At 43.1% G+C, this 24133-nt stretch overlaps 1 protein-coding gene across 2 annotated transcripts in view; it reads right to left on the bottom strand.

Annotated features, from left to right (window-relative positions):
- Positions 1-1094: 1094 nt before the first annotated feature.
- The window catches only part of KCNMB4 (potassium calcium-activated channel subfamily M regulatory beta subunit 4), a 177250-nt gene continuing 154211 nt past the window's right edge, over positions 1095-24133 (bottom strand). For both annotated transcript variants that reach the window (XM_077261083.1, XM_077261084.1), the window contains one exon: positions 1095-1846. In XM_077261083.1, coding sequence (XP_077117198.1) covers positions 1678-1846 — 169 coding nt within the window. In that variant the 3' untranslated portion in view covers positions 1095-1677. The remainder of the gene's footprint in view (positions 1847-24133) is intronic.

Here is a 24133-nt window from a genome sequence, read left to right as displayed (position 1 = left end):
TTTGTGAGGAAAATGTGATTTTATTATTTTCCCGGCTCAACGTTATAAACTTCTGTGAAGCATCTGGGGGTTCAAAGTGCTCACGACAAATGTAGATAAGTTCCTTGGGGGGTCTAGTTTCCAAAATGGGGTCACTTGTAGGGGGTTTCCACTGTTTAGGCACATCAGGGGCTCTCCAAACGCGACATGGCGTCTGATCTCAATTCCAGCCAATCTTGCGTTGAAAAAGTCAAACGACGCTCCCTCCCTTCCGAGCTCTGCAGTGCGCCCAAACAGTGGTTTACCTGCACATATGGGGTATCAGCATACTCAGGACAAATTGCACAACTTTTGGATCCAATTTCTCCTGCTACCCTTGGGAAAACAAAATAAATTAGATCTGAAGTACATTTTTGATGAAAAAAAGTTAAATGTTAATTTTTTTTTCCACATTCCAAAAATTTCTGTGAAGCACCTGAAGGGTTATTAAACTTATTGAATGTGGTTTTGAGCACCCTGAGGGGTGCAGTTTTTAGAATAGTGTCACATTTTGGTATCTTCTATCATATAGACCCCTCAAAGTGACTTCAAATGTGATGTGGTCACTAAAAAAAAAAGTGGTGTTGTAAAAATGAGAAATCACTGGTCAACTTTAAACCCTTATAACTTCCTAACAAAAAAAAATTGGTTCCAATATTGTGCTGATGTAAAATAGACGTGGGAAATGTTACTTATTAAGTATTTTGAGTGACATATCTCTGTGATTTAAGGGCATGAAATTTTCAAAATTTTTGCCAAATTTCCATTTTTTTCACAAATAATCTCAAGTTGTATCAAAGAAATTTTACCACTATCATGAAGTACAATGTGCCATGAGAAAACATTCTCACAATAACCTTGATCCATTGAAGTGTTCCAAAGTTATTACCTCATAAAGGGACAGTGGTCAGAATTGTAAAAATTGGCCTGGTCATTAACGTGCAAACCATCCTCAGGGGTAAAGGGGTGAAAAATTCATGCTTGGATGGCGCCCTAGGTGAGTATCTATTTTTGGCTAGCCCTTGTCCCAGCTTGCAAATATGTAATAATGATAATAGCAATACAAATAAATGTGTTTCAATATGTCAATTTTTAATTGGCTATCCTGAAAGAGTAAAGTATATATTTCTAAATATAAAGTATACAATATAGACAAATATACCTGATTTATTGTCACTACAAGGACAAGAGAAGCTCTGCAAATACATTGTAAGTTGTGTAGTTTTGACCCTTAAAAGCAAATGAAACGCAATGAGGGGGAAAAGAAAAATCAAGCTTATAAAAATTCAGTGCTATGACAAAAAAGCACATTTTAATCTTATAGAAGTATATGATACAAAATAAACTCAAATCTTCTGATATTTTACATACCAAATAAAAAATATTTTATCGCAAAGGTGAAATGACATTTTTGGACTGCTTCACTTTACACTTGGCTAAGTATGAGTCATTACATTTCCCCTGATAGATTTTCTTCTGTCCTCAGCATTTCTGGGCATTCTTCCCACAGGGAGCAGTAATCTAAAAGAAGTCTGAGAAAATATTCTCTGTTCTGCATATCATCAATAATCAAGTTCAGAAAAATAGTGATGAAGAGGCAACGAGAGGACTATAGGTATTTGGGGTTTTGGTTTGAACTGAAGCTTCCGCCTTTAAATTCTATGAAGATTTTCTTTTCTGTATAGCCTCTGCCTTTACAGCCAGACTTCTTGCACAAATGGTGAGAACCACAATCAGTACGCCCACCATGAAGGTGACTAGCGGCCACAAGAAACAGTGTAGGAGAACATTCTCATCGTGGGTTCGTCTTAGCAGAACATCTTCTGGCCTGAAAGAGAAGAATGTTGTACAGATTAGCAACTGAGATAAGTCAACGGAAAACCATTGCGCTGTTCTTGCTAACGCCATATGGGCGGTCCCTATGGCCGAAGAGCTCTTAGCTCTCTGTAAGCGATCCACAAACCATCCATTCAGCTTATGGGTAAAAGTGACACAAAATGGGTGGAGGGGTTGTGGAGCCCTTCCAGCAAAAACCTCAGAACACTTCAGCATTAGTGACCGGCCAGACAGCGAATGCAGCGGGAACACTGGATTAAAACTTCCCTTTCTCATTAATGTTGCTGTTACAAGTCTACCCAAAGGTATGTTTTACACCTCTCCAGGACTCCTAGAGGACTCAAAATCAGGTGTACATAAAACTGTAACAATAAAATTATACATATAGAACACAAATGTAACCTGGGTTCAAACTAAAATCGGGTTCTGAATTATTTGACAATGACGTAACTTTTGCAATCTTTGTACACCAATATAATGGATGAATGATTCCTAAGTGTTTCACTCTTTACTGTGAAAAAATATTAAATCTACAGGTGACACACAATTGTAGAACATTGGGCTGTGAAAATGAAAAATTACATTTTTTCCACTAAAATGTTGTTTTACCCATACGTTTTTAATTTTGAAAAGAACTAATAGGAGAAAGTAGACCACAAATTTTGGTATGCAATTTCTCCTGAGTACCCCCAATACACCATATGTGGGCAGAATTTACTTTTTAGGCCTAGTGCAAAGCTCAGAAGGGAAGGAGCAGAGATTTTGCTGAAATGGTTTGATGGTGCCATGCAACATTGGCAGAGTCCCTGAGTTGCCAGAACAACAGAATCCTCTCATAAGTGACCCCGTTTTACAAACTATACCCCTCTGTGAATTCATCTAGGGGTGCAGTGATTATATTGACACCACAGGTGTTTCCTAGAATTTTATACCATTGGGCAGTGAAAAAAAACTATTACATTTTTACTACTGAAGTGTTGCTTTAGCCCAAAATATAAAATTTTCACAATGGGCCCCATAATTTTTCACGCAATTTCTCTGTAACATGGTAATTCCCCATAGGTGGCTGTACAGGATTGTTTGGCCACTTGGTAGTGCACTGGAGGGAAGGAGCGCAATTTGACTTCTGAAGCAATGTTTTACCTAGAATACTTTGCACGCTCTATATGCAGAGCCCCTAAGTGCCAGGACAGCAGAACCCCCTCAAGTGACCTCATTTTGAAAATCACCCCCCGTGGGAATTCATCTTGTGGTGAAATGATGATTTTCTCTCCATGGCTGATTTCCAGAAATAAGCATGCAGTGGATGTTGCAGAGTGAAAATTACAAATATGTCAGGTTATTGCCCAATACATTGTAGTGCCCAATACATGGTCCCCAGCTTGTGTTTTTGGAGACACCGCCCCCCCCCCCCCATAAATTGTTAAATGGGCTCTCTTTTCTACAGTGATGCAATACATGTGGACACTAGCTGAGGTTTAGGTACAGTATAGGGTTCAGCAGAGACGGGGGGAAATTGGTTTGGGAGTTTAAATTTAGCGGGATTTCTTTCTGGGGTGAGCCATGTATCTTTTCTAGAGCCTTGATGCTACCACTAATTTAGAATTCCCCTATATTTCAGTTAATAGATAATGGACCTGAGTGAGAACTTGTTTTTGTAGGTTGAGTTGAAGCTTTTACTTGTAAAATTTTGGATAACTCAAAGCTTAGTTCACTTTTATCCTGTCGACGATGCACGAAACCCAGCAAGCGCCAACGGTAAATATATTATTTCTGTCATCGGTTGTGAAGAGGTTAACAAAGTTATCCATCTGGGCTGAAATTAAAATTCTGCATTTACTCTAAGTGATGTGATTGTAGACTACTGAATTGTCATAGTGTGCAATACACACACTGTCACAACTCCCTTGTCTTCCCCGTGGGGTAGGTGATCAGTCACATTATCACCATTTAGTGTCACATGCTGACTAGACTCACCCAGCTTCTCTCAATAAAAGAGAACTGAGATAACCAGATGAGTCTAATTGGCATGTGACTGCAAGTATCCCAAACCACCCTCTAACACTGGAAATAAAAGTGGAATTGTGACAATGCGCACGTTACACAACGTCTCAATTTGGCAGTAAGCAGTCACATACAGTAGATTTCCTATGATTTCAGCTAAATGCCTAAACTTCGGGGTTTTAGAATTGTATGTTGTACAGAGGCTAAACTGTAGAAATTTCCAATATAAGCAGCTAAATCAATATTGAATATTTCCACATAATGGGACACGTAAAGTACAGATGACTCAAACCTGCCTGCTTCTGGCTATTTATTAAGTGCAATAGGAAAATGACATTTAAAATGTAACATAAAATGAGTAACAAAAAGAACGTTTCTAACATTAATTTTACAATCATCATAAATGTCAGATATAAATATTATACAGCACCTAAGAACTTAATAGGTTCAATTCTTTCATTTTCAGCTTGGGTCAATGATTGACAGCAGGTACTGCATTTAAATATCACATTACCACATGTCAATTTAACAAGCCTATAATATATGTAGTATACTTCTGTATGATAAAAAATGTAAGCAAACACTCAATATTGTTTTGTCAAGAAAAGCGCACGTAACAATACAATGTGATAAAAAGAAGCATGCACAACTGGAGATTTATTTTCCCAAAGTATATGGGCATAACACTTCATACAAGCTTTAAAGACTGACGTTATATAAACTCCAGTCTACATGTCATTACAAAAGCACAAAAGATCTGCACCTAGAATAAGACCCCGCAGCAGATATCTTGGGTTCTATTGAAACCTGGGGTTTCTTGTGATGATGTTAGGAATTTCCAGAATGAAACAGAAGGACTGTCATTTTTACAGTAAACGTGATAAACTGATTTGACTTGTCTAAACCTGCTTAGTATAGAGCAGTTGCTTAACTAAAGTCTGATGGGCCCAATTGCAAAATTTGTTCCTGGTCACCCTCCTGCATTTTGGCAGATGTATGGGCTCTTGTAGCATTCTAGATCTTAGAAAGATGTATGTGTTTGCTGCCCATGTAATAACGCAGGGGCGGACACCAACGGCTTGGGGCCCCTGTGAAAGAAATGTGTCTGGGTCCCCCTCCTTCTATGGCGATAAAGCTCCACTTTTCTTTGCAAATCATCTCTAAATCATTAAGATTTTGAGGCTGTCGCTTGGCCACTCGGAGTTTGAACCTCCTCCATAAGTTTTCTATGGGATTAAGGTCTGGAGACTGGCTAGGCCACTCCATGATCTTAATGTGCTTCTATTTCAGCCACTCCTTTGTTGCCTTGGCTGTATGTTTTGGGTCATTGTCTTGCTGGAAGACCCAGCCACAACCCATTTTTAATGTCCTGGCAGAGGGAAGAAGGTTGTCACTCAGGATTTTATGACACATGGCTCCATCCATTCTATTGATGCGGTGAAGTAGTCCTGTGCCCTTAGCAGAGAAATACCCCAAAACCATAATGTTTCCACCTCCATGCTTGACAGTGGGAATGGTGTTTTGGGTCATAGGTGGCATTTCTCTTCCTACAATCAGAGCGAGTTGAGTTAATGCCAAAGAGCACCTTCTCCCAATCACTCACAGAATCATCTAGGTGTTCACTGGCAAACTTCAGATGGGCCTGCACATGTGCCTTCTTGAGCAGTGGGACCTTGCGGGCACGTCAGAATTTTAAACCTGTATGGCGTAATGTGTTAGCAATGATTTTCTTGGTGACTGTGGTCCCAGCTGCCTTGAGATCATTAACAATTTCTCACCTTCCTCATGATCAAAGATACCCCACGAGGTGAGATTTTGCATGGTGCCTCAGATCAATGTCAATTTACAGTCATTTTGTATTTCTTCCATTTTCTTACTATTGCACCAACAGTTGTCTCTGTCTCAACTAGCATCATACTTATGGTTTTGTAGCCCATTCCAGCTTTGTGCAGGTCTAACATCTTGTCCCTGACATTCTTAGAAAGCTCTTTAGTCTTGCCCATGTTGTAGAGGTTAGAGTCTGGCTAATTGAGTCTGTGGACAGGTGTCTTTTATAATGGTGACTATGTAAGACAGCTGTCTTCAATGCAGGTAAGGAGTTGATTAGCTGTGTCTAACTGGTCTGTAGGAGCCAGAACTCTTAATGGTTGGTTAAGGATCAAATACTTATTTCTCACTGCAAAATGCAACTAAATTTCTATAATTTATACAATGTGATTTTCTGGATTTTATTTTTGATATTTTATCTCTCAATATTAAAATTAACCGACCCTTAAAAATATAGACTGTTCATGTCTTTGGCAGTGGGCAAGCTTACAAAATCAGCAAAGGATCAAATAATTATTTCCTTCACTGTATAAATCTATATAGTCTCCTTTATTATGCATATTGCTGTCCCTTATTACACAGTGCCCTCTCTTATATACAGCTCCGTCCCTTACATATCGGATTATATAGAGTGCTTTCTTTATTACATACTGTCCTCTCTTGTTAGATATATAATGCAATGGCGGCTGATGGAGCATGGGTAAACTTATTTTCTAATGGAGGAACTAACGGACAGGTCGTCTGGTCACTGGCTGCTCCATTAGCATTCATTTTATATCTAACAAGAGAGGGGACTATGCAATAAAAGAGGGTGCTGTGAATAACAAAAATAACAATATGTAAGAGACAGTGGTGTACATAACAGCAGAAGAAGTTATATAATAAGGGACGGCACCATATATAACTAGAGAGGATGTACGCAATAAGGGACGGTGTTATACATAGTAAAAGAGGAAACTATGTAACAAAGGCTGGCGCCATACATAATAAGTGAGTACACTATATACTAAGGGACTGTGCTATACATAATAAGTTAGTACTATATAAAGGAAGTGGGCACCACCCAAATGATCAAAGTACTGGGATCAACTGCATGCATACAATAATATTCATATAGAGAAGCAAGAAAAAAGTAGTATGCAAAAACAGTGATCACCAAGAAATATACAACATTTTATTACAACATTATGCACAACATATGGGAGAAAAAAACAAAATAAAAACATTTAAAAGAGAAACCAATTTTGTCTTACAAGAATCACATACCAACAGCGGCCTGTTATATGGCCATTGAGGATCCTAGACAAGGATGTGGCAGTGGAACCCCATGCGTATCGACACGAAGTGTCTTCCTCAGGGATAGTTTATCAAGGAACTGAGGAAGACTGATACACGTGAGCAGGGCCGGACTGGCCATTTGGCAATTCTGGCAAATGCCAGAAGGGCCTGTCTGGTTGTGGGCCGCCTTGTCTGCTACATTGTTAACAGAATCAGTGTTCTCAAGTTACCCATACTGTTAAGAGTTGCGACGAAGCATAAAGTTGCTGACTCTGTCACTCACTCCAGCAGGCCATGGGTATCATTAGATATATTGGTCTTGTAGTAAATCTTGCTTTCCTCCATCCGGGGTAATATTAGTAATATATCCTATCTGGTGCTTGGTGACAGTGACAGCATGGGCCTGTGTGATTTCAAATGCCAGGGCTGAATTTCAGTCCCAGTCCGTATCTGCGCGTGGGGTTCCACTCCCACCATGGATGATATCTTTTGTGCATGGGGGCACTTACCCTGAATAAGTGCTAAGTATTGTTCACAGCTGTTCTTTGAATTGCTCTCTTGCCAGCATTTTCACTTGTCTTTGCACTTTTTGCGGTATTTACCATAATATCTTGCATGACATAGATTATTTAGGATCTTGTATACTCAACACATTGTACCTGTGGGATCTGGTTTACATATTCATTTCATTGCCTGTATCCATGTACGTATGTATATGCACATTTGAAGATCTGATGCATTTTTTATATATTTTGGGCTTATTGTACTTTTGATACATTCTATCGTCTGGCACTATTGCACTTTCTGTCTGCCTACATGCTCTGCACCTTATTTTGGATATATGCCCTAACATCCGTGTCTGGGATCCTCAATGGCCATATCATAGGCTGTTGTTGGTATGTAGTTCTTGCAAGACAAAATTGGTTTCTCTTTTAAATGTTTTTAACTTGTTTGTTCTCCCATATGTTGTCCATAATGTTGTAATACAATTTTGGATATTTCTTGGTGATCACTGTTTTTTGCATACTTCTTTTTTCTTGCTTCTCTATATACAGTACATAAGTGAGTACACTATATACTAAGGGAATTGCTATACCTAATAGGCTACATTCCTGTATCCAGGTACGGACTGGGACTAAAATTCAGCCCTGGCATTTAAAATCACACAGGCCCATGCTATCCCCGTCCCCAAGCACCAGATGGATTATATTACTAATATTACTACAAGACCAATATTTCTAATGATATCTGTGGCCTGCTGGGGTAAGTGAAGGAGTCAGCAACTTTATGCTCCATCACAACTCTAAACAGTATGGGTATCTTGAGAACACCAATTCTGTTAACAATGTAGCACACAAGGCAGCCCACGACCAGGCAGGCCCTTCTGGCATTTGCCAAAATTGCCAGATGGCTAGTCCGGCCCTGCCTGTATCTGTGCGCAGTGTCGGTGTGCCACCCGCTTTTACAGACACACTATGCATGTCATATTCTGATCCTCAAAATCAGGTCTGAACAGGACATTCTGTGCCCTCATGGATCTCATTCTCAGATCCATGATTTTCAAGGATGTGTGAATGGACCTTTGAAACTCTACAAGTCGTTATGCCATCCAATAAAAAATCTGGAAGCACACGAACATTTCACACAAATGTAATAATGTAGAATAAGGGATTTTACAGATAGCATTATTATTCCAAGTCATATCTACTATATAATTGTCTATGGGTCACTTCCGTCTGTCTGTCTGTCTGTCACGGATATTCATTGGTCGCGGCCTCTGTCTGTCATGGAAATCCAAGTCGCTGATTGGTCGTGGCAACGTTGACCGCGGTGTAACGCACTCGGTTAACGCTGCTATTAACCCTGTGTGACCAAATTTTTACTATTCATGCTGCCTATGCAGCATGAATAGTAAAAAGATCTAATGTTAAAAATGATAAAAAAAATAAAAAATAGTTACATACTCATCCTCCGTTGGCCCCCGGATCGAAGCGGCCGGTTACCGACGCTCCTCGCGACGCCCAGGTGACCGCTCCATGCATTGCGATCTCGCGAGATGATGACGTGCGGTCTCGCGAGACCGCTACGTCATCATCTCGCAAGACCGCAATGCACTCTTCAGACCGGCGCGCGCGAGGAGCATCGGTAACCGGCCGCGTCGATCCGGGGGCCAACGGAGGGTATGTAACTATTTTTTATTTTAGTTCTTTTTTTAACAGGGATATGGTGCATACTACGTGACTGGCCAATATATTATGTGACTGGGCAGTATACTACGTGTCTGTGCTGTATACTACGTGGCTCTGTGCTGTATACTACATGTCTGTGCTGTATACTATGTGGCTCTGTGCTGTATACTACGTGTCTGTGCTGTATACTACGTGGCTCTGTGCTGTATACTACATGTCTGTGCTGTATACTACGTGGCTCTGTGCTGTATACTACGTGTCTGTGCTGTATACTATGTGACTGGGCAATATACTATGTGGCTGGGCAATATACTTTGTGGCTGGCCAATATACTATGTGGCTGGGCAATATACTACGTGGCTGGGCAATATACTACGTGGCTGGGCAATATACTACGTGGCTGGGCAATATATGTGGCTGAGCAGTATACTACGTGTCTGTGCTGTATACTACGTGTCTGTGCTGTATACTACGTGGCTCTGTGCTGTATACTATGTGACTGGGCATTATACTACGTGACTGGGCAATATACTACGTGGGCTGTGCAATATACTACGTGGACATGCATATTCTAGAATACCCGATGCGTTAGAATCGGGCCACCATCTAGTAGAACAATATTTACATCCAGGATCTTACCGCCGACGTCTCGTCTAATAAGAGCCGTTTTCTGCTGTTTCTTCTCCATCTAGTCAGACCTTCATGTTGACATCTCCAAGCCACGACTCGTCACAATGATCTTCACAGCCCTGAATATAACAAGGTCAAATACTGTATATTGTATACATACTTGTGCCTCCCCTCTGAATATAGGTATGTACCCCACCATTAAAAATATAAAGTGATAAGCAGCATGGTCCCCTCCATTAATTATAATCTCCGCCTCCCAATAATATAAATTATTCAGTCTGTGACTCTCCCCAATTATCTGTAAGGCTATGTGCACACGGAAAATATGGAAGGTTTTACAGTACAAGCGAAGTGAATGAGAACCCTGAAGTCTCATGTAGACGTTGCTTGTTTTTTCCTTGCAGATTTGCAGCAGATTAAAATTTGCATAATGTCATTTCTTGCAATATGTTTCCCCCATACTAATGAGTGGGGAACAATACTTAACAAAGGCATGGCAAAAATGTTGCAAAAGAATAAATGTGTTTTACGCAGAGTTCTTCCTGCCAACACATTAGGATATGCAGCAGAATTTTTTCCTGCAAATCCTGAACGTTGCACAAAGCCTTAGTCCCTGTCCTGTGTCCCCCCCATTCTTTATAAGTACTTGATAGCATCATAATGAATTTGGGGGTGGGAGAAGACATTATTAGGTATTGAAAACATAACCCAGCACTCAACTTAGCGGTGATGAAAATAAAGAGGATTTTTATTCATCCAATGTTAGCCAGTATTTCCCATACGTGTAGCACGCTTTGGTGGCTATGTCTTCTGCTACCTTTTCTTACAACTTGGAAGAGAGTTCTACTATTTTGGCACAATCCACATACTCTAGTGACTTCCTGAAGGCCCCCCCCAGTGAGACACGGGGTCGGGACCTGGAACGAGCTTTGAGGCACCAGGTTAACATCGAACTCCATTGCGCCACACTTTCTGAATACCTCCGGGTTAAGAGGATCCCAAGAGGGCTTAGGGTTCCACTGCGACCCACCCTCTTTCATGATTGTCCTGACTTCCGCACCAAGTTTGAACAAATACTTAATAAGTGTTCTTTTGACCTAATAACACTCACCCTAGAACACCTGCACAAAGCCATCGAGACCAACGCGGCACAGATCAAGAACATCGAGTCACAACTGGCCTCTGCTGGAACACCGGACGAACTACAAGCACTCAGGACTCAGATCCAGGATCGCATTGATCTCCATAAAAGAGACATCGAGACTCGTAAGCGCAACAAGTTCGCCAGGGACAGCATCGATTACGAGACAAATCGAGTTTACCGATGGCAGGACAGCTTCTCTTCAACAAGACAATCTACCCGCAACCCAAGGGCCTCTACGGACTACTCCACTTCAGGTTCGGAGCCGGACAGAAATCCCTCATCTTCCACCTCGGTTCCTTTTTTAGGACCTCGCCGACGCCCCCAACGAAGAAAACCAGACGCGGCCATGGAAAAAAGAAACATCTCGGAGCAAGTGAGAACCACGAGATCCAAGGTACAGACTCTATAGTTGTTAATATCTCTTCTCGGTCACTGGGCATTTCCGAATTGGAAATATTACAAAAAGGTCTATCGTTTTGCCCTTCTTACCAATGTAAAACATTCGAACTGGAAATGGACCTTCAACGGTTTTTTCGTCTCCTTAGACTCAAGGCCTACTTTTCCTCCTCACCCAGTGTCCCTACAACCCCCCCATCTCCTACTAACCCTATGTCTATTCTGAATCTTGGTCTCCGTAATAAAAGTTCATTCCGACCGCCCCAGGGCTCCCATGCAGTGGAAACCTTTATTGGTTTCATAAAGGACTCCTTCCTAACAATACGGGACAACATTGAAAAGAAACAGCTGTTCTTTCCCTTTAATCTATCCCCCACTGAACAGCATGCCCTTGCTTCTTTACAGAAAGATGACAGTTTAATCATAAAACCAGCTGACAAGGGCGGTGCCCTTGTTGTAATGGACAAAACACAATACGTAGCAGAAATCAATAGACAACTTTGCGACACTACTATCTATAGCAAACTCACCAAGGACCCCACCCCGGAAATACGCATTAAGATTGAGTCTATTCTCACTAAATATCTCTCCAAACGCATTCTTGACACCAAAACTTATGACTTCCTTAAAAAGGATAATCCAATTATACCAGTGTTTTACACACTACCTAAGATCCACAAGAACCTTCAGAATCCCCCGGGTAGGCCTATAGTAGCCTCCAGTGATTCAATTCTCTCCCCACTATCCATCTACCTTGAGAAAATTCTTACCCCTATCACTCAATCTTCCCCTTCTTTTCTCCTGGACACGGGGGGGTTCCTAAATTGCATTTCATCAATCAACAAGGTACCGGCTGAATCTCTCTTAGTTACTCTGGATGTTAAGGATTTGTACACGTCCATTCCTCATATTAGTGGTATCAATTCTGTTCACCGCTCTCTCACAACAGCCGGTCTCAATGCTGAACAAATTAATCTCTGTGTTGATCTATTAACTACTGTCCTGTTTAACAATTTCTTTCTTTTCCAGAATAGTTTTTATTTGCAGACGCGGGGGACTGCAATGGGCTCCAATGTAGCGCCCCCCTATGCAAACACTTACATGTCTGACTTCGAGTCTTCCATCATCTACAAACATCATTTATTTATCAACAACGTTTCCCTTTGGAAACGTTATATAGATGACATTTTCTGCATTTGGGGGGGCACATTGGAGTCCCTACAAGAGTTCTTCTCATTTCTCAATGAGGCTTGGCCTGGAATTAAGTTCACTATGAGTTACGATCTTCACGCCATCAATTTCCTGGACACGATGGTACTCAAAGATGCTAATGGTACTCTTACCACTGACATCTACATCAAGCCTACAGACAGGAACAGCATTCTTCATTTCCGGAGCTTTCACCCTCCTCCGGTGAAACACTCTATTCCCAAATCCCAATTTCAGAGGGTCAAACGCATAGTACCTGATGGCCCTCTCAGGGAACAACGCCTCCAGGAGATGCATTCCAAATTTAGGAAACGGGGTTATCCTCCGTCAGTACTTGACCACTCTAGGGACCCCCCTCCTAGGCCTCCTCCGGTGAACAAAGGTAAACGGATCCCGTTTGTACACTTGTACCACCCGGCCTCATACATCTTGCATAAATCCATCAGAAAACATTGGCACCTCCTGTCCACAGCACATCCCGAGGTACCAGAGTTCAAAGAACCCTTTTTACCCTGTTTTAAGAGACCACCCAATCTCAGGGACCGCCTCATTAGGGCTGACATGGGCCACAATTCCACATTTAAACAACGTTTTCTATCCAAACCAAAAACCGGTACCTTCCCATGCCTACACTGTGCACAGTGCAACAATGTGCAGAAGGGTGGTACATTTCAACATCCCCGATCCGGCAAAACTTTTCAGATTAGAGATTTTTTCACTTGCGATTCATCATTTGTGGTGTATATGATCAAGTGCCCTTGTGGCCTTCTCTACATTGGAGAGACCACCCAGCCAGTCCGTGATAGGATTTCAAAACATAAATCTACTATCCGGTGTAAAAATCTACTATTACCTATCCCCCATCATTTCCACACACACGGACACTCAGTCTCGCAGCTCAGGTTTCAGATCATTGACTCAGTTCCCCCACCTAGAAGAGGTGGTAACAGGGCCATACTGTTAAAGAAAAGAGAGGCATACTGGATCCATACATTAGAAACCCTTGCACCTAGGGGTCTCAACAAGGATTATGATTTAATGGCATTTATTTAACGTATTTACCCCTTGTTGTTACTATGTACTAACACCATCTCTCTTGTTCCTTTAGAGTCGCCTCTACTGATCTTTGGACACCGCCATGCACGAATATAGACCGGCACTTGTCGCACATCCCTACTGAATATCCGTGTACTTCACGTACATCCTCTCACGCCATCATACCGGATAATGAGCACACTACTGTATTATTTATAGCATGGTACTATGTTCTCACTTTCTATTTTTCAGGCCTCTTCCGTGTCTCTTATCCCCACTCTCCACTCTTATCATACAGCATACTGCATTCTGAAAGGTACATATATCTCTACCCACACAACCTATCATTTGCGCATGCCCCAGCAGGTGGAACGCACGTCCATACTGCCGTTCTCAAACAGTGACACGCATCCCCTAACCACGCCCCCTTTTATGTCATGTCCGCTTTTGCGCAATGCGCCCGGTCTCCCCTGCTGGAAACCGGAACTATACGCCGAGTCCTCTATTTAAACATGATCTCCCTCCCCTTTACCCGCAATACAGCGGTGGATGCCGCGGCCATCTAGACACAGGTAAATCTCGGCTCTTATCTTATTTCTGGCGCTACGCTGTCCCTATGGACACAGCGCATATATACGCTAGTGGACATTCCCCTAACATATGCTATATCTCTCATACAGGCTCAGTCCTCCATTCATTCCTATCATACTTACAGCATCCTTCCTTTGGTAAGTCCCAGCCCTTGCAGCCTCTGCTCCTACCCTTCTCTTATGGCCTCACATTTTTGCCTCTCATATTACACCATTACCGTTCTCTTTGTTGTGGGCGAGCACAGCCATATATTATCACGTTCCCTCACGCGGTATGTTCACGGCCTATGTGGTTAGTCCAGTATAGTACATGTCTTCCTAAGTATGATTGTGTTCTACTTCAGCTATTTGCCACAGTTTCTGTTAAATAGCGCATCCAAGATGTATTTTGTCTGATATACTTTGTATATACTTTGTTTTTTGTTCATTTGCTTTATTTATTGTATATATCTGTATACACTTTTTACAGTCATTGATGAAGGTCCCGGTCAGGGACCGAAACGTTTGGCTAACATTGGATGAATAAAAATCCTCTTTATTTTCATCACCGCATTGGCTAACATTGGATGAATAAAAATCCTCTTTATTTTCATCACCGCTAAGTTGAGTGCTGGGTTATGTTTTTGATTGTTATTATGGTTTGGGAACCTACCCAGGCACCATTACGTTAGTTGTGCACACGACGTTCGTACCATTATTAGGTATTGAGCATCCTCCGCCACCTCCCAATTAATTACAAGTCCCTGACAACATCTTCTGCCATCTTTCAATTCATTAAAAGGGTCCAATGCACCTTACCCCCTCCTCTCCCAATCCCCAATAAATTTTAAATCCCTGATAGCATCACAATAAATTGTGAGAAGGGAAGAATGCTATCAGGAGCTTAGCACCCTCCTCCACCTCCTCCACTAATTAATTTTACATCCATATCTAATATCCTCCTCCCCCTGTTCATAAGTCCATTATAAGTCCCCCTTACACCTATCCCAATCTCCCACATCCCTCATTGTCCTACTCCCCCCACATCTCTTCTTTATCCTCTCCCCCACCTCCATCATTGCCATCCCCACCCCCTCCATCATTGCCTTCTCCCACCTCCATCGTTGCTTGCTCCACCACCTCCATCTTTGCCCTCTCCACCACCTCCATCATTGCCCTCTCCACCACCTCCATCGTTGCCCTCTCCCGCACCTCCAACGTTGCCCTCTTCCCCACCTCCATCACTGTCCTCTCCCTCACCTCCATTGTTGTCTTCTCCCCAACTTCATCGTTGCCCTCTCCCCACCTCCATCATTGCCCTCTCCAACACCTCCGTCATTGCCATCTCCACCACCCCAATCATTGTTCTCCCCCACCATCTCCATCATTGCCCTCTCCCCCACCCCATCATTGCTCTTCCTCATCACCTCCATCATTGCCCTCTCCCCCACCCCATCATTGTTCTTCCCCATCACTGCTCTCGCCACCACCTCCATCACTTCCCTCTCCACCACCCCAATCATTGTTCTCCCCATCATCTGCATCATTGCCCTCTCCACCACCTCCATTATTGCCCTCTCTAGCACCTCCATCATTGCCCTTTCCACCATCTCCATCATTGCCCTCTCCACCACCCCAATGTATAAAAAAACAAGAAAACACAGCACCACTCACCTCTCTGCACATTTTCCTGCAGCATCATTGTCGCTACACCATCGTCCTCTCTCTGATACAAGCATGCACTGAATGCTGACATCATCCAGCCACGCATCTGTGTCAGACAGAAAGCACCAGAAGGAAACAGAGGATGGATCCCTGCAGTTCCTGTCTGTTGCCATTTTCTCCTGTTGGCAGCGGAGCTGCAGGGATCACTACCTGCCTGCTGCATGAGGGCAATCTGGCCATGGGATCCCAGGAGCCTCGGTACCGGAGAAACAAGTCAGAATTCCCTCATTATTTGCCACCCTGCAGGGGCCCCACTCCACCTCCGGGCCCTGGTGTAGCTGCACAGGCGGTATACCCACCCCTGTAATAATGTCCCCTATCCTGGCCCCATCTCATAATAATGCCCCAATCCTGGAACCTTTATTTAATAATTTTCCCCATCATGGGTCCCTTCCTCTAATAATGTCCCCCATCCAGGGCCCCTTTCTGTAATAATGTTCTATATCCTGGACCCCTTTCTATAATGTCCCCATCCTGACCCCTTTATTTAATTATGTTCCACGATGACCTATTATAAGAGTTGCCATCCTGGCCTCTTTAATAAAGTCCCACATCCTGGCCCCTTCCCTGTAATAATGAATTCCATCAATGGTCCCTTCCTATAATGATGTCCTCCATCCTGGCCCCTTTTTTCAGAATGTCTCCTATCAGGGGGCCAAACCTATTTTATGTCCCCATTATGGACCCCTTCCTATAATAATGTCCCCCATCCTGACCCCTTCAATTACCGTATTTTTCAGACTATAAGACGCACTTTTTCCCTCCCAAAATTTGGAGGAAAATGGGGGGTGCATCTTATAGTCCGGATATACCGGTTGTGGATGGAGGGGTGGGGGAACAGTAGAGGGGTGGGGAATGGCAGATGAGAGGGTCACAGGAGGCAGAAGCCGACTGCTGCTGCTAACACCTGTACCCGTTGTTAAAAAGAAATTAATATTCACTGCTCCCCACGCCCATCATACCTCCCACCTCTAAGCACTGAAGCTGCTGCTGAGAGGTGGGGAGGGACTACGGGTATGGGGAGCAGTGAATATTCATTTCTCTTTAATAGCGGACAAACTGTTAGCCGCAGCAGGCTCCTGCAGCGGCTGGGCGATCACATGTGTCTCCTATTAAAAAGAATAAATATTCACTGCTCTCCACACTCATGGGAGTGGAGAGCAGTGAATATTCATTCTCTTTAGTAGAAGGGACACGTGATCGCCCTGCCGCTGCAGGAAGCTGGCGGCTGCGACTTATTGTGTGCCTGCTATTAAAGAAGATGAATATTCACTGCTCCATATGCCCATAGTCCTGGGTTTGGGGAGCAGTGAGTATTCCGGCAGCTGTCCTCGGCTTGTCAGCAGTTCATGACGTCACTACCATGAATGGGGATGAGGGGAGCATGTATACAAAGATGGGGATGAGAGGACCATGTATACAAGGATGGGGATGAGGGAGCCATGTATATCAGGATGGGGATGAGGGGACCATGTATACCAGGATGGAGATGAGGGGACCATGTATACCAGGATGGGGATGAGGGGACAATGTATACCAGGATGGTGATGAGAGGGTCATATATACCAGGATGGGGATGAGGGGACCATGCATAGCAGGATGGGATATGACCAGACCATGTATACCAGAAAGGGGATGAGGGGGCCATGTATACCAGAATGGGGATGAGGGGGCCATGTAAACCAGGATGGGGATGAGCAGACCATATATGCCTGGATGATGATAAGGGGGCCATGTAAACCAAGATGGGGATGAGTGGGCCATGTATATCTGGATTGGGGACATATATATGCATGGACGTGGGATATTAGTACAGAATTGGGGGACATTACCCCTGTAGCAGTGTCAGCAGCAGATCCCCCCTCCATAACAGTGCATCATGACCACATTTTTTGTTTCAATTTTTTTTTTCTATTTTCCTCCTCTAAAACCTAGGTGCGTCTTATGGTACGGCGCATCTTATAGTCGGAAAAATATGGTAACTATGTCCCCCATCCTGGCCCCTTTATTTAATAATGTCACCCATCTTATTATAATATGATCAACCGTATAATATTGGTATACATCCTTAATAATGTCCCCTCATCCAGAGCCCTATTATATAAAAATGTCTCCCCATCTTGAGCCCCATCTTATAATAATATCCCCCATCTGCTGATCTTCTCAAACACATTAAAAAACAAAAATAAATTCTTCTTCTTACCTCTCCCTGCTCCTATGACATGCAGTGTTCTCTTCCATTGCCAGCACAAACGATAGCAAATCGATGGCAAATGACTTTGATGTGCCCCCATGAGTAGCGCACAATGTCAGTACCATGCTTCAGCTGCTTGCCTTAGGCCGCGTGTATTGCAGTGAGTCTCTGCGCCACAATACATTTCAGCTGAATGTGTGTCCTAGGCGCCGGCATCTGCAGATGCCCCTCTCGCAGGGGCAAGGTAACAGTCGCATGCTCAGCGACTGTGATCGTTACGCTCCTGGCATAGAGGCATGTAAAGCAGGCAATAAATCATAGGGCAACAGAGCACATGGACAGCGAGTCGTTTTTACATTGCTATGCACATGTTCATTAGTTTTAGCACTTTTTCAGGTAGGTTCCAGGTTGAATCCACCTGAAAAAGATGTGTGCAAATACACTTAGCCATCTACAATATCCTAAGAGGATTAAAGCAGGAACTCAGAAACTCCTACAAGTTATTGCCAGGCCTGTCACATCTGCTGCATTAACTGACATAACATACTGCACCTACTGCATATTAGGCTATATTGCAAAAGTTTTTTTTCTTCAATTTTTTTGCTGCTATTTAATAGTTACAGTACATTAGATTTTTCGGTGATTCTACACAGTAAAATGAAAATAAACCTAATGAACTAATTTTAAGTTATTGGGGGAAAAGATATCATAATGACGCATATTAGATCATGGCAGATAATGGCTGTGAGCATATATTGGATCCGGGTTGTCTCTTTATTGAAAAAAGAGTGGCTACTCTGGGCAACATTATATCCCTAAGTTTATTCCATTCAAAAAGTCATCGTAGAAACTGGTTAAATCATCCGGGATTTTTAATTGCGGAGGTACCAAACACTCTATAGTTACTCGTACTTTTTCAAATCATGTTGGTTCACAGTTTTAGGGTCACACTAAAGCTGTGTGATCATCTTAATTGTCTGGTGTCAAATTATATATCCGACAGATATACGGGTACACGGAGAAAGGCTACTTGTGATAGACCACACAGTGGCGAGCAGAAACTCTGATTTATTGAGGAAATAACACATCCTTATATAGATGATCACTTATCATATTGATCAATGGTAAAACCTTCTAATTTCTCCTCCCTCAGGAGGGGTTTAATCAATATTCATTAGCTTTTATGATTCTGTTTTTTTCCTAAGCATTACTTCATTCTTTATTAGCAAAAAGTGTAAACAGTATCATATTAAAGTCCATATAAGTGTTCTAGAACTGCTGACAGGTATGATTTCTAGCACATAGCAAGTAATCAGCCTCTTTGATTAATATGTGTTCATATAAGTGTCCATTTTGTATATCTTCAAACAAGTCCATATCCGTAACAGTCCCCCCTGTGGAGATATGCAAAATCAAAACCCTATTCTCGTAGATCCTATCGATCTGCCGTAGTGCATTGATGGTTGTTTCACCGCTTAAGAGACTACCCATCTCTAGCAGATGGACCCGCTCTAAATGGACTTGTGCAGAGAGAAGTCAGATCCTACTCTCTCCCTCATCAGCATGTCTCAGGCAGGCATACTCCGGGGGAGGTGGATACGGCATTCCTCTCATGGTTGACAGCAGCATCTTTCATTGATAGGATCCTCAAAGTCAGCGTACATTGTCATCACTGTGGTTTCCATCATCATTTTCTTAACCCCTTAACCCCTGGAGCTTTTTTCAGTTTTGAGCTTTCATTTTTCGCTCCCCTCCTTCCCAGAGCCATAACTTTTTTTTTTTTCCCATCAATATGGCCATGTGAGGGCTTATCTGTTGCGGGACGAGTTGTACTTTTGAACGACATCATTCATTTTGCCATGTTATGTACTAAAAAATGGGAAAAAAATTCCAAGTGCGGTGAAACTGCAAAAAAAGTGCAATCCCACACTGGTTTTTTGTTTGGCTTTTTTGCTAGGTTCACTAAATGCTAAAACTGACCTGCCATTATGATTCTCCAGGTCACTATGAGTTCATAGACAACAAACATGTCTAGGTTATTTTTTATCCAAGTGGTAAAACAAAAATTCCAAACTTTGCTAAATGAAAAAAAAAATGCGCCATTTTCCGATACCCGTAGCGTCTCCATTTTTTGTGATCTCGGGTCAGGTGAGGGCTTATTTTTTTGCATGCCGAGCTGACGTTTTTAATGATACCACTTTGGTGCAGATACGTTCTTTTGATCGCCCATTATCGCATTTTAAAGCAATGTCACGGCGACCAAAAAAACGTAATTCTGGCGTTTTGATTTTTTCTCTCGCTACACCATTTAGCGATCAGGTTAATCCTTTATTTTATTGATAGATCGGGCGATTCTGAATGCGGCGATGCCAAATATGTGTGTGTTTGATTTTTTTTATTGTTTTATTTTGAATGGGGTGAAAGGGGGCTGATTTGAACTTTTATGTTTTTTTAATTTTTTTTTTTCATATTTTTTAAAACTTTTTTTTATACTTTTGCCATGCTTCAATAACCTCCATGGGAGGCTAGAAGCTGGCACAGCCTGATCGGCTCTGCTACATAGGAGCGATGCTCAGATCGCTCCTATGTAGCTGAATTACAGCATTGCTATGAGCGCCGACCACAGGGTGGCGCTTACAGCAATCCAGCATCAACAACCATAGAGGTCTTCAGGAGACCTCTGGTTGTTATGCCGACGTATCGCTGACCCCTGATCATGTGACGGGGGTCAGCGATGCGCGTATTTCCGGCTCGATGGCCAGAAGCACTAGTTAAATGCCGCTGTCAGAGTTTGACAGTGGCATTTACCTAGTTAATAGGCACGGGCAGATCGCGATGTTGCCCGCGTCTATTGTGGGCACATGTCAGCTGATCAAAACAGCTGACATGTCCCAGCTTTGATGCTAGCTCACCGCTGGAGCCTGTATCAAAGCGGGGGTTCTGCCATCGGACGCACTATTCCATCCAATGGCAGAAAGGGGTTAAAGGGAAACTGTCAATAGTTTTGTGACATAGCAGCTACAAATATTACCTTATTCAGCATCTGCTAAGCATTCCCTAAATCCTTATATAACCCCCTGACTCCCCTTGTATACTCCTGAAAACCTTTTTAATTTTTCCCATGCTGTATGGTAAACTCCTCAGACTGGTCCATTGGGCGTGATTTCGGGCATCTGCATCCCTCCGCCCGGCTTCTGCCCAACGTCCTCATGACATGGATAACAATCCACATCGCTATGCGACATATCGCGCCTGCGTTTCGCTCTTGCACAGTATGCTTTGCACAAATGCGGGCAAAGCCGAAAAACAAGTGTGCATGCGCTGGCAAACATAGTTCCGGTACATGAGCTGGAAGTACGTGTGTCGGCGCTTGATATTTTTCAGTTTTGGCCGCAGTTGGGCAATGCATACTGCACAGGTGCAAAGCGCAATATTTCTGAGCAGGCACAAGATGCCACACGGCGCAAGAGGCGTCATCCATGAAGTAGGACAACGAGCAACAGCCGATGGGAGTGATGCAGAGGCCCAAAATCACGCCCATCAGAGCAGACTGAGATGATTACCATACAGCGCAGGAAAAATTAAAAAGGTTTTTCTAGAGTATACAAGAGAGTCAGCGGGTTATATAAGGATTTAGGGAATGCAACACAGACACTAAATAAGGTGATATTTTTAGCTGCTATGTCACAAAACTGGTGACAGGTTCCCTTTAAAGCATGGAGCTACGCAGCATAGAATTAAGGCTGATATAATCAAAACAGATAGAATAGCTACTCCAAATTTAGTGAGAGCTCTTTGCCATCCATCCCACCAATATGGAATTAAAGAATATATCAAATGTAAATATAATACATGATAAAATGTGTAGAGTGCAATCTGATTTACATTGGGTGTACCACTAGGAAATTTAACCCCCCCCCTGGCGTTTTTAACTAAAAGAGCCACCTTGTGCAGCACTAATGCTGCATTCTGTGAAGGTGGCTCTTCTTTTTGTGCTCCCTTCCAAAGCAGCAATATTAATTATTAGAATTTTCACGCCATACCTTTAGTCTGTCCGGGGGGCACGTCTTTTCCCCCCAGACACAACTGCCTCCCAGCCATCAGTCAGCGCCACCTCCTCTGTCTTCAGTAATGTACCCAGTGCCTGCGCTGTGCTTTTCTTTTACAGGCATGCGCCGTTTGCGCTGCCCTTCGACTCACATCACCTGATGGAATTCATCTTGCGCCTGCGTGTACCCGAGGCCCGAGATCCCGCCCCACAGTGTGTTCTGATTTATTCACAATGCGAGGCAGGATCTCGGGCCTCGGAGACACACCTTTTCTCTGGATCTTTAGACTTGCTTCAGTCTTTTTAGGATAACATGTGTTTTCATTAACTCAACTGTCTGCACTATCACCTTTTGGGTGCGGCTTTATGTTCTTTCCCCCTGCTGGTATTTCCTGCTGATGATAGTCTCATTTGGATGTCCAGCCATACTGCAGTAGTTTGAGCAAATATGTGAAAGGCAAGCTATGGTTTATCTGTCTGCTGTTTATGTTCTTTACTCCGCACCTATCTTCTGTTTTTTTTAATATACATAAACATAAGCAGAATATTTTCTAACAGTACGCACTTAATCCTTTATTTTGTATTTTGTGTTTTTTTTTTACTCACTATGGGATCTCTGTTATGATCCTAGTGGCTGAGGATCACAAAACGGACTAGCTAAGTTTATGAACATAGACACGAGCTCTAGGGAGGTGGAAACTAGACTGACCACAAAACCTGATCCTAACCAAAACACTAAAGGTAGCCGGTGAACGTGCCTAAAATCCTGGACGTCTCGACGCAGCCTGAGAAACTATCTACTCCTGGAGGGAAAGTAAGACCTCACTTGCCTCAAGAGAAATCACCCCAAAGATATAGGAAGCCCCCAACAAATAATAACGGTGAGGTAAGGGGAAAACACAAACGTAGAAATGAAAACAGATTCAGCAAATGAGGCCCGCTAATACTAGATAGCAGAAGACAGATAGGGAACTGTGCGGTCAGTAAAAAACCCTATGCAAAATATCCACGCTGAGAATACAAGAACCCCCACACCAACTAATGGTGTGAGGGGAGAAACTCAGCCCCCTAGAGCTACCAGCAAGCAAGGAAATCACATATTAGCAAGCTGGGCAAGAAACAAAAAATAAACCAAGAAACATATGACCACTGATGGTCAAAAAAAGAACCAAACAAAACTTAGCTTCTCTTGAAGAGACTGATAACGAAGGACTGCAGGAGAGCTCCAAAATAGCACTGAAGACATTGACAGCAGGCAACAACTGAGAGTCCAGGTGAACTAAATAGGAAACCAGCTAACAGATAACGAGACAGCTGATCAGCCTCAGACCTGCAGAATGACACAAAGAGCCACCAGAGGGAGCCCAAAGACAGCACTCACACAGTACCAGTTGTGACCACAAGAGGGAGCCCAAAAACAGAGTTCACAACAGTACCCCCCCTTGAGGAGGGGTCAACGAACCCTCATCAAAACCCCCAGGGCGATCAGGATGAGCCACATGGAAGGCATGAACCAAATCGGCCGCATGAACATCAGAGGCGACAACCCAGGAATTATCCTCCTGACCATAGCCCTTCCACTTAACCAAATACTGAAGCCTCCGTCTAGAAATACGAGAATCCAAGATCTTCTCCACCACGTACTCCAATTCGCCCTCAATCAGCACCGGAGCAGGGGTTCAACAGAAGGAACCACAGGCACCACATACCTCCGCAACAAAGACCTATGGAACACGTTATGAATGGCAAACGACGCTGGGAGGTCCAAACGAAATGACACCGGGTTAAGGATTTCCAAAATCTTATAAGGACCGATGAAGCGAGGCTTGAATTTAGGAGAGGAAACCTTCATAGGAACATACCGAGAAGACAGCCATACCAAATCCCCGACAAGAAGTCGGGGACCCACACCGCGACGGCGGTTGGCAAAGCGCTGAGCCTTCTCCTGTGACAACTTCAAATTGTCCACCACATAGTTCCAAATCTGTTGCAACCTATCCACCACAGAATCCACCCCAGGACAGTCGGAAG

Source organism: Ranitomeya variabilis, chromosome 5 (assembly GCF_051348905.1).
Source record: "Ranitomeya variabilis isolate aRanVar5 chromosome 5, aRanVar5.hap1, whole genome shotgun sequence".
In the NCBI taxonomy this organism is placed as follows: domain Eukaryota; kingdom Metazoa; phylum Chordata; class Amphibia; order Anura; family Dendrobatidae; genus Ranitomeya; species Ranitomeya variabilis.
Note: the sequence above shows the minus strand (reverse complement) of the source record. Positions and strands in the feature narration are given on the sequence as shown.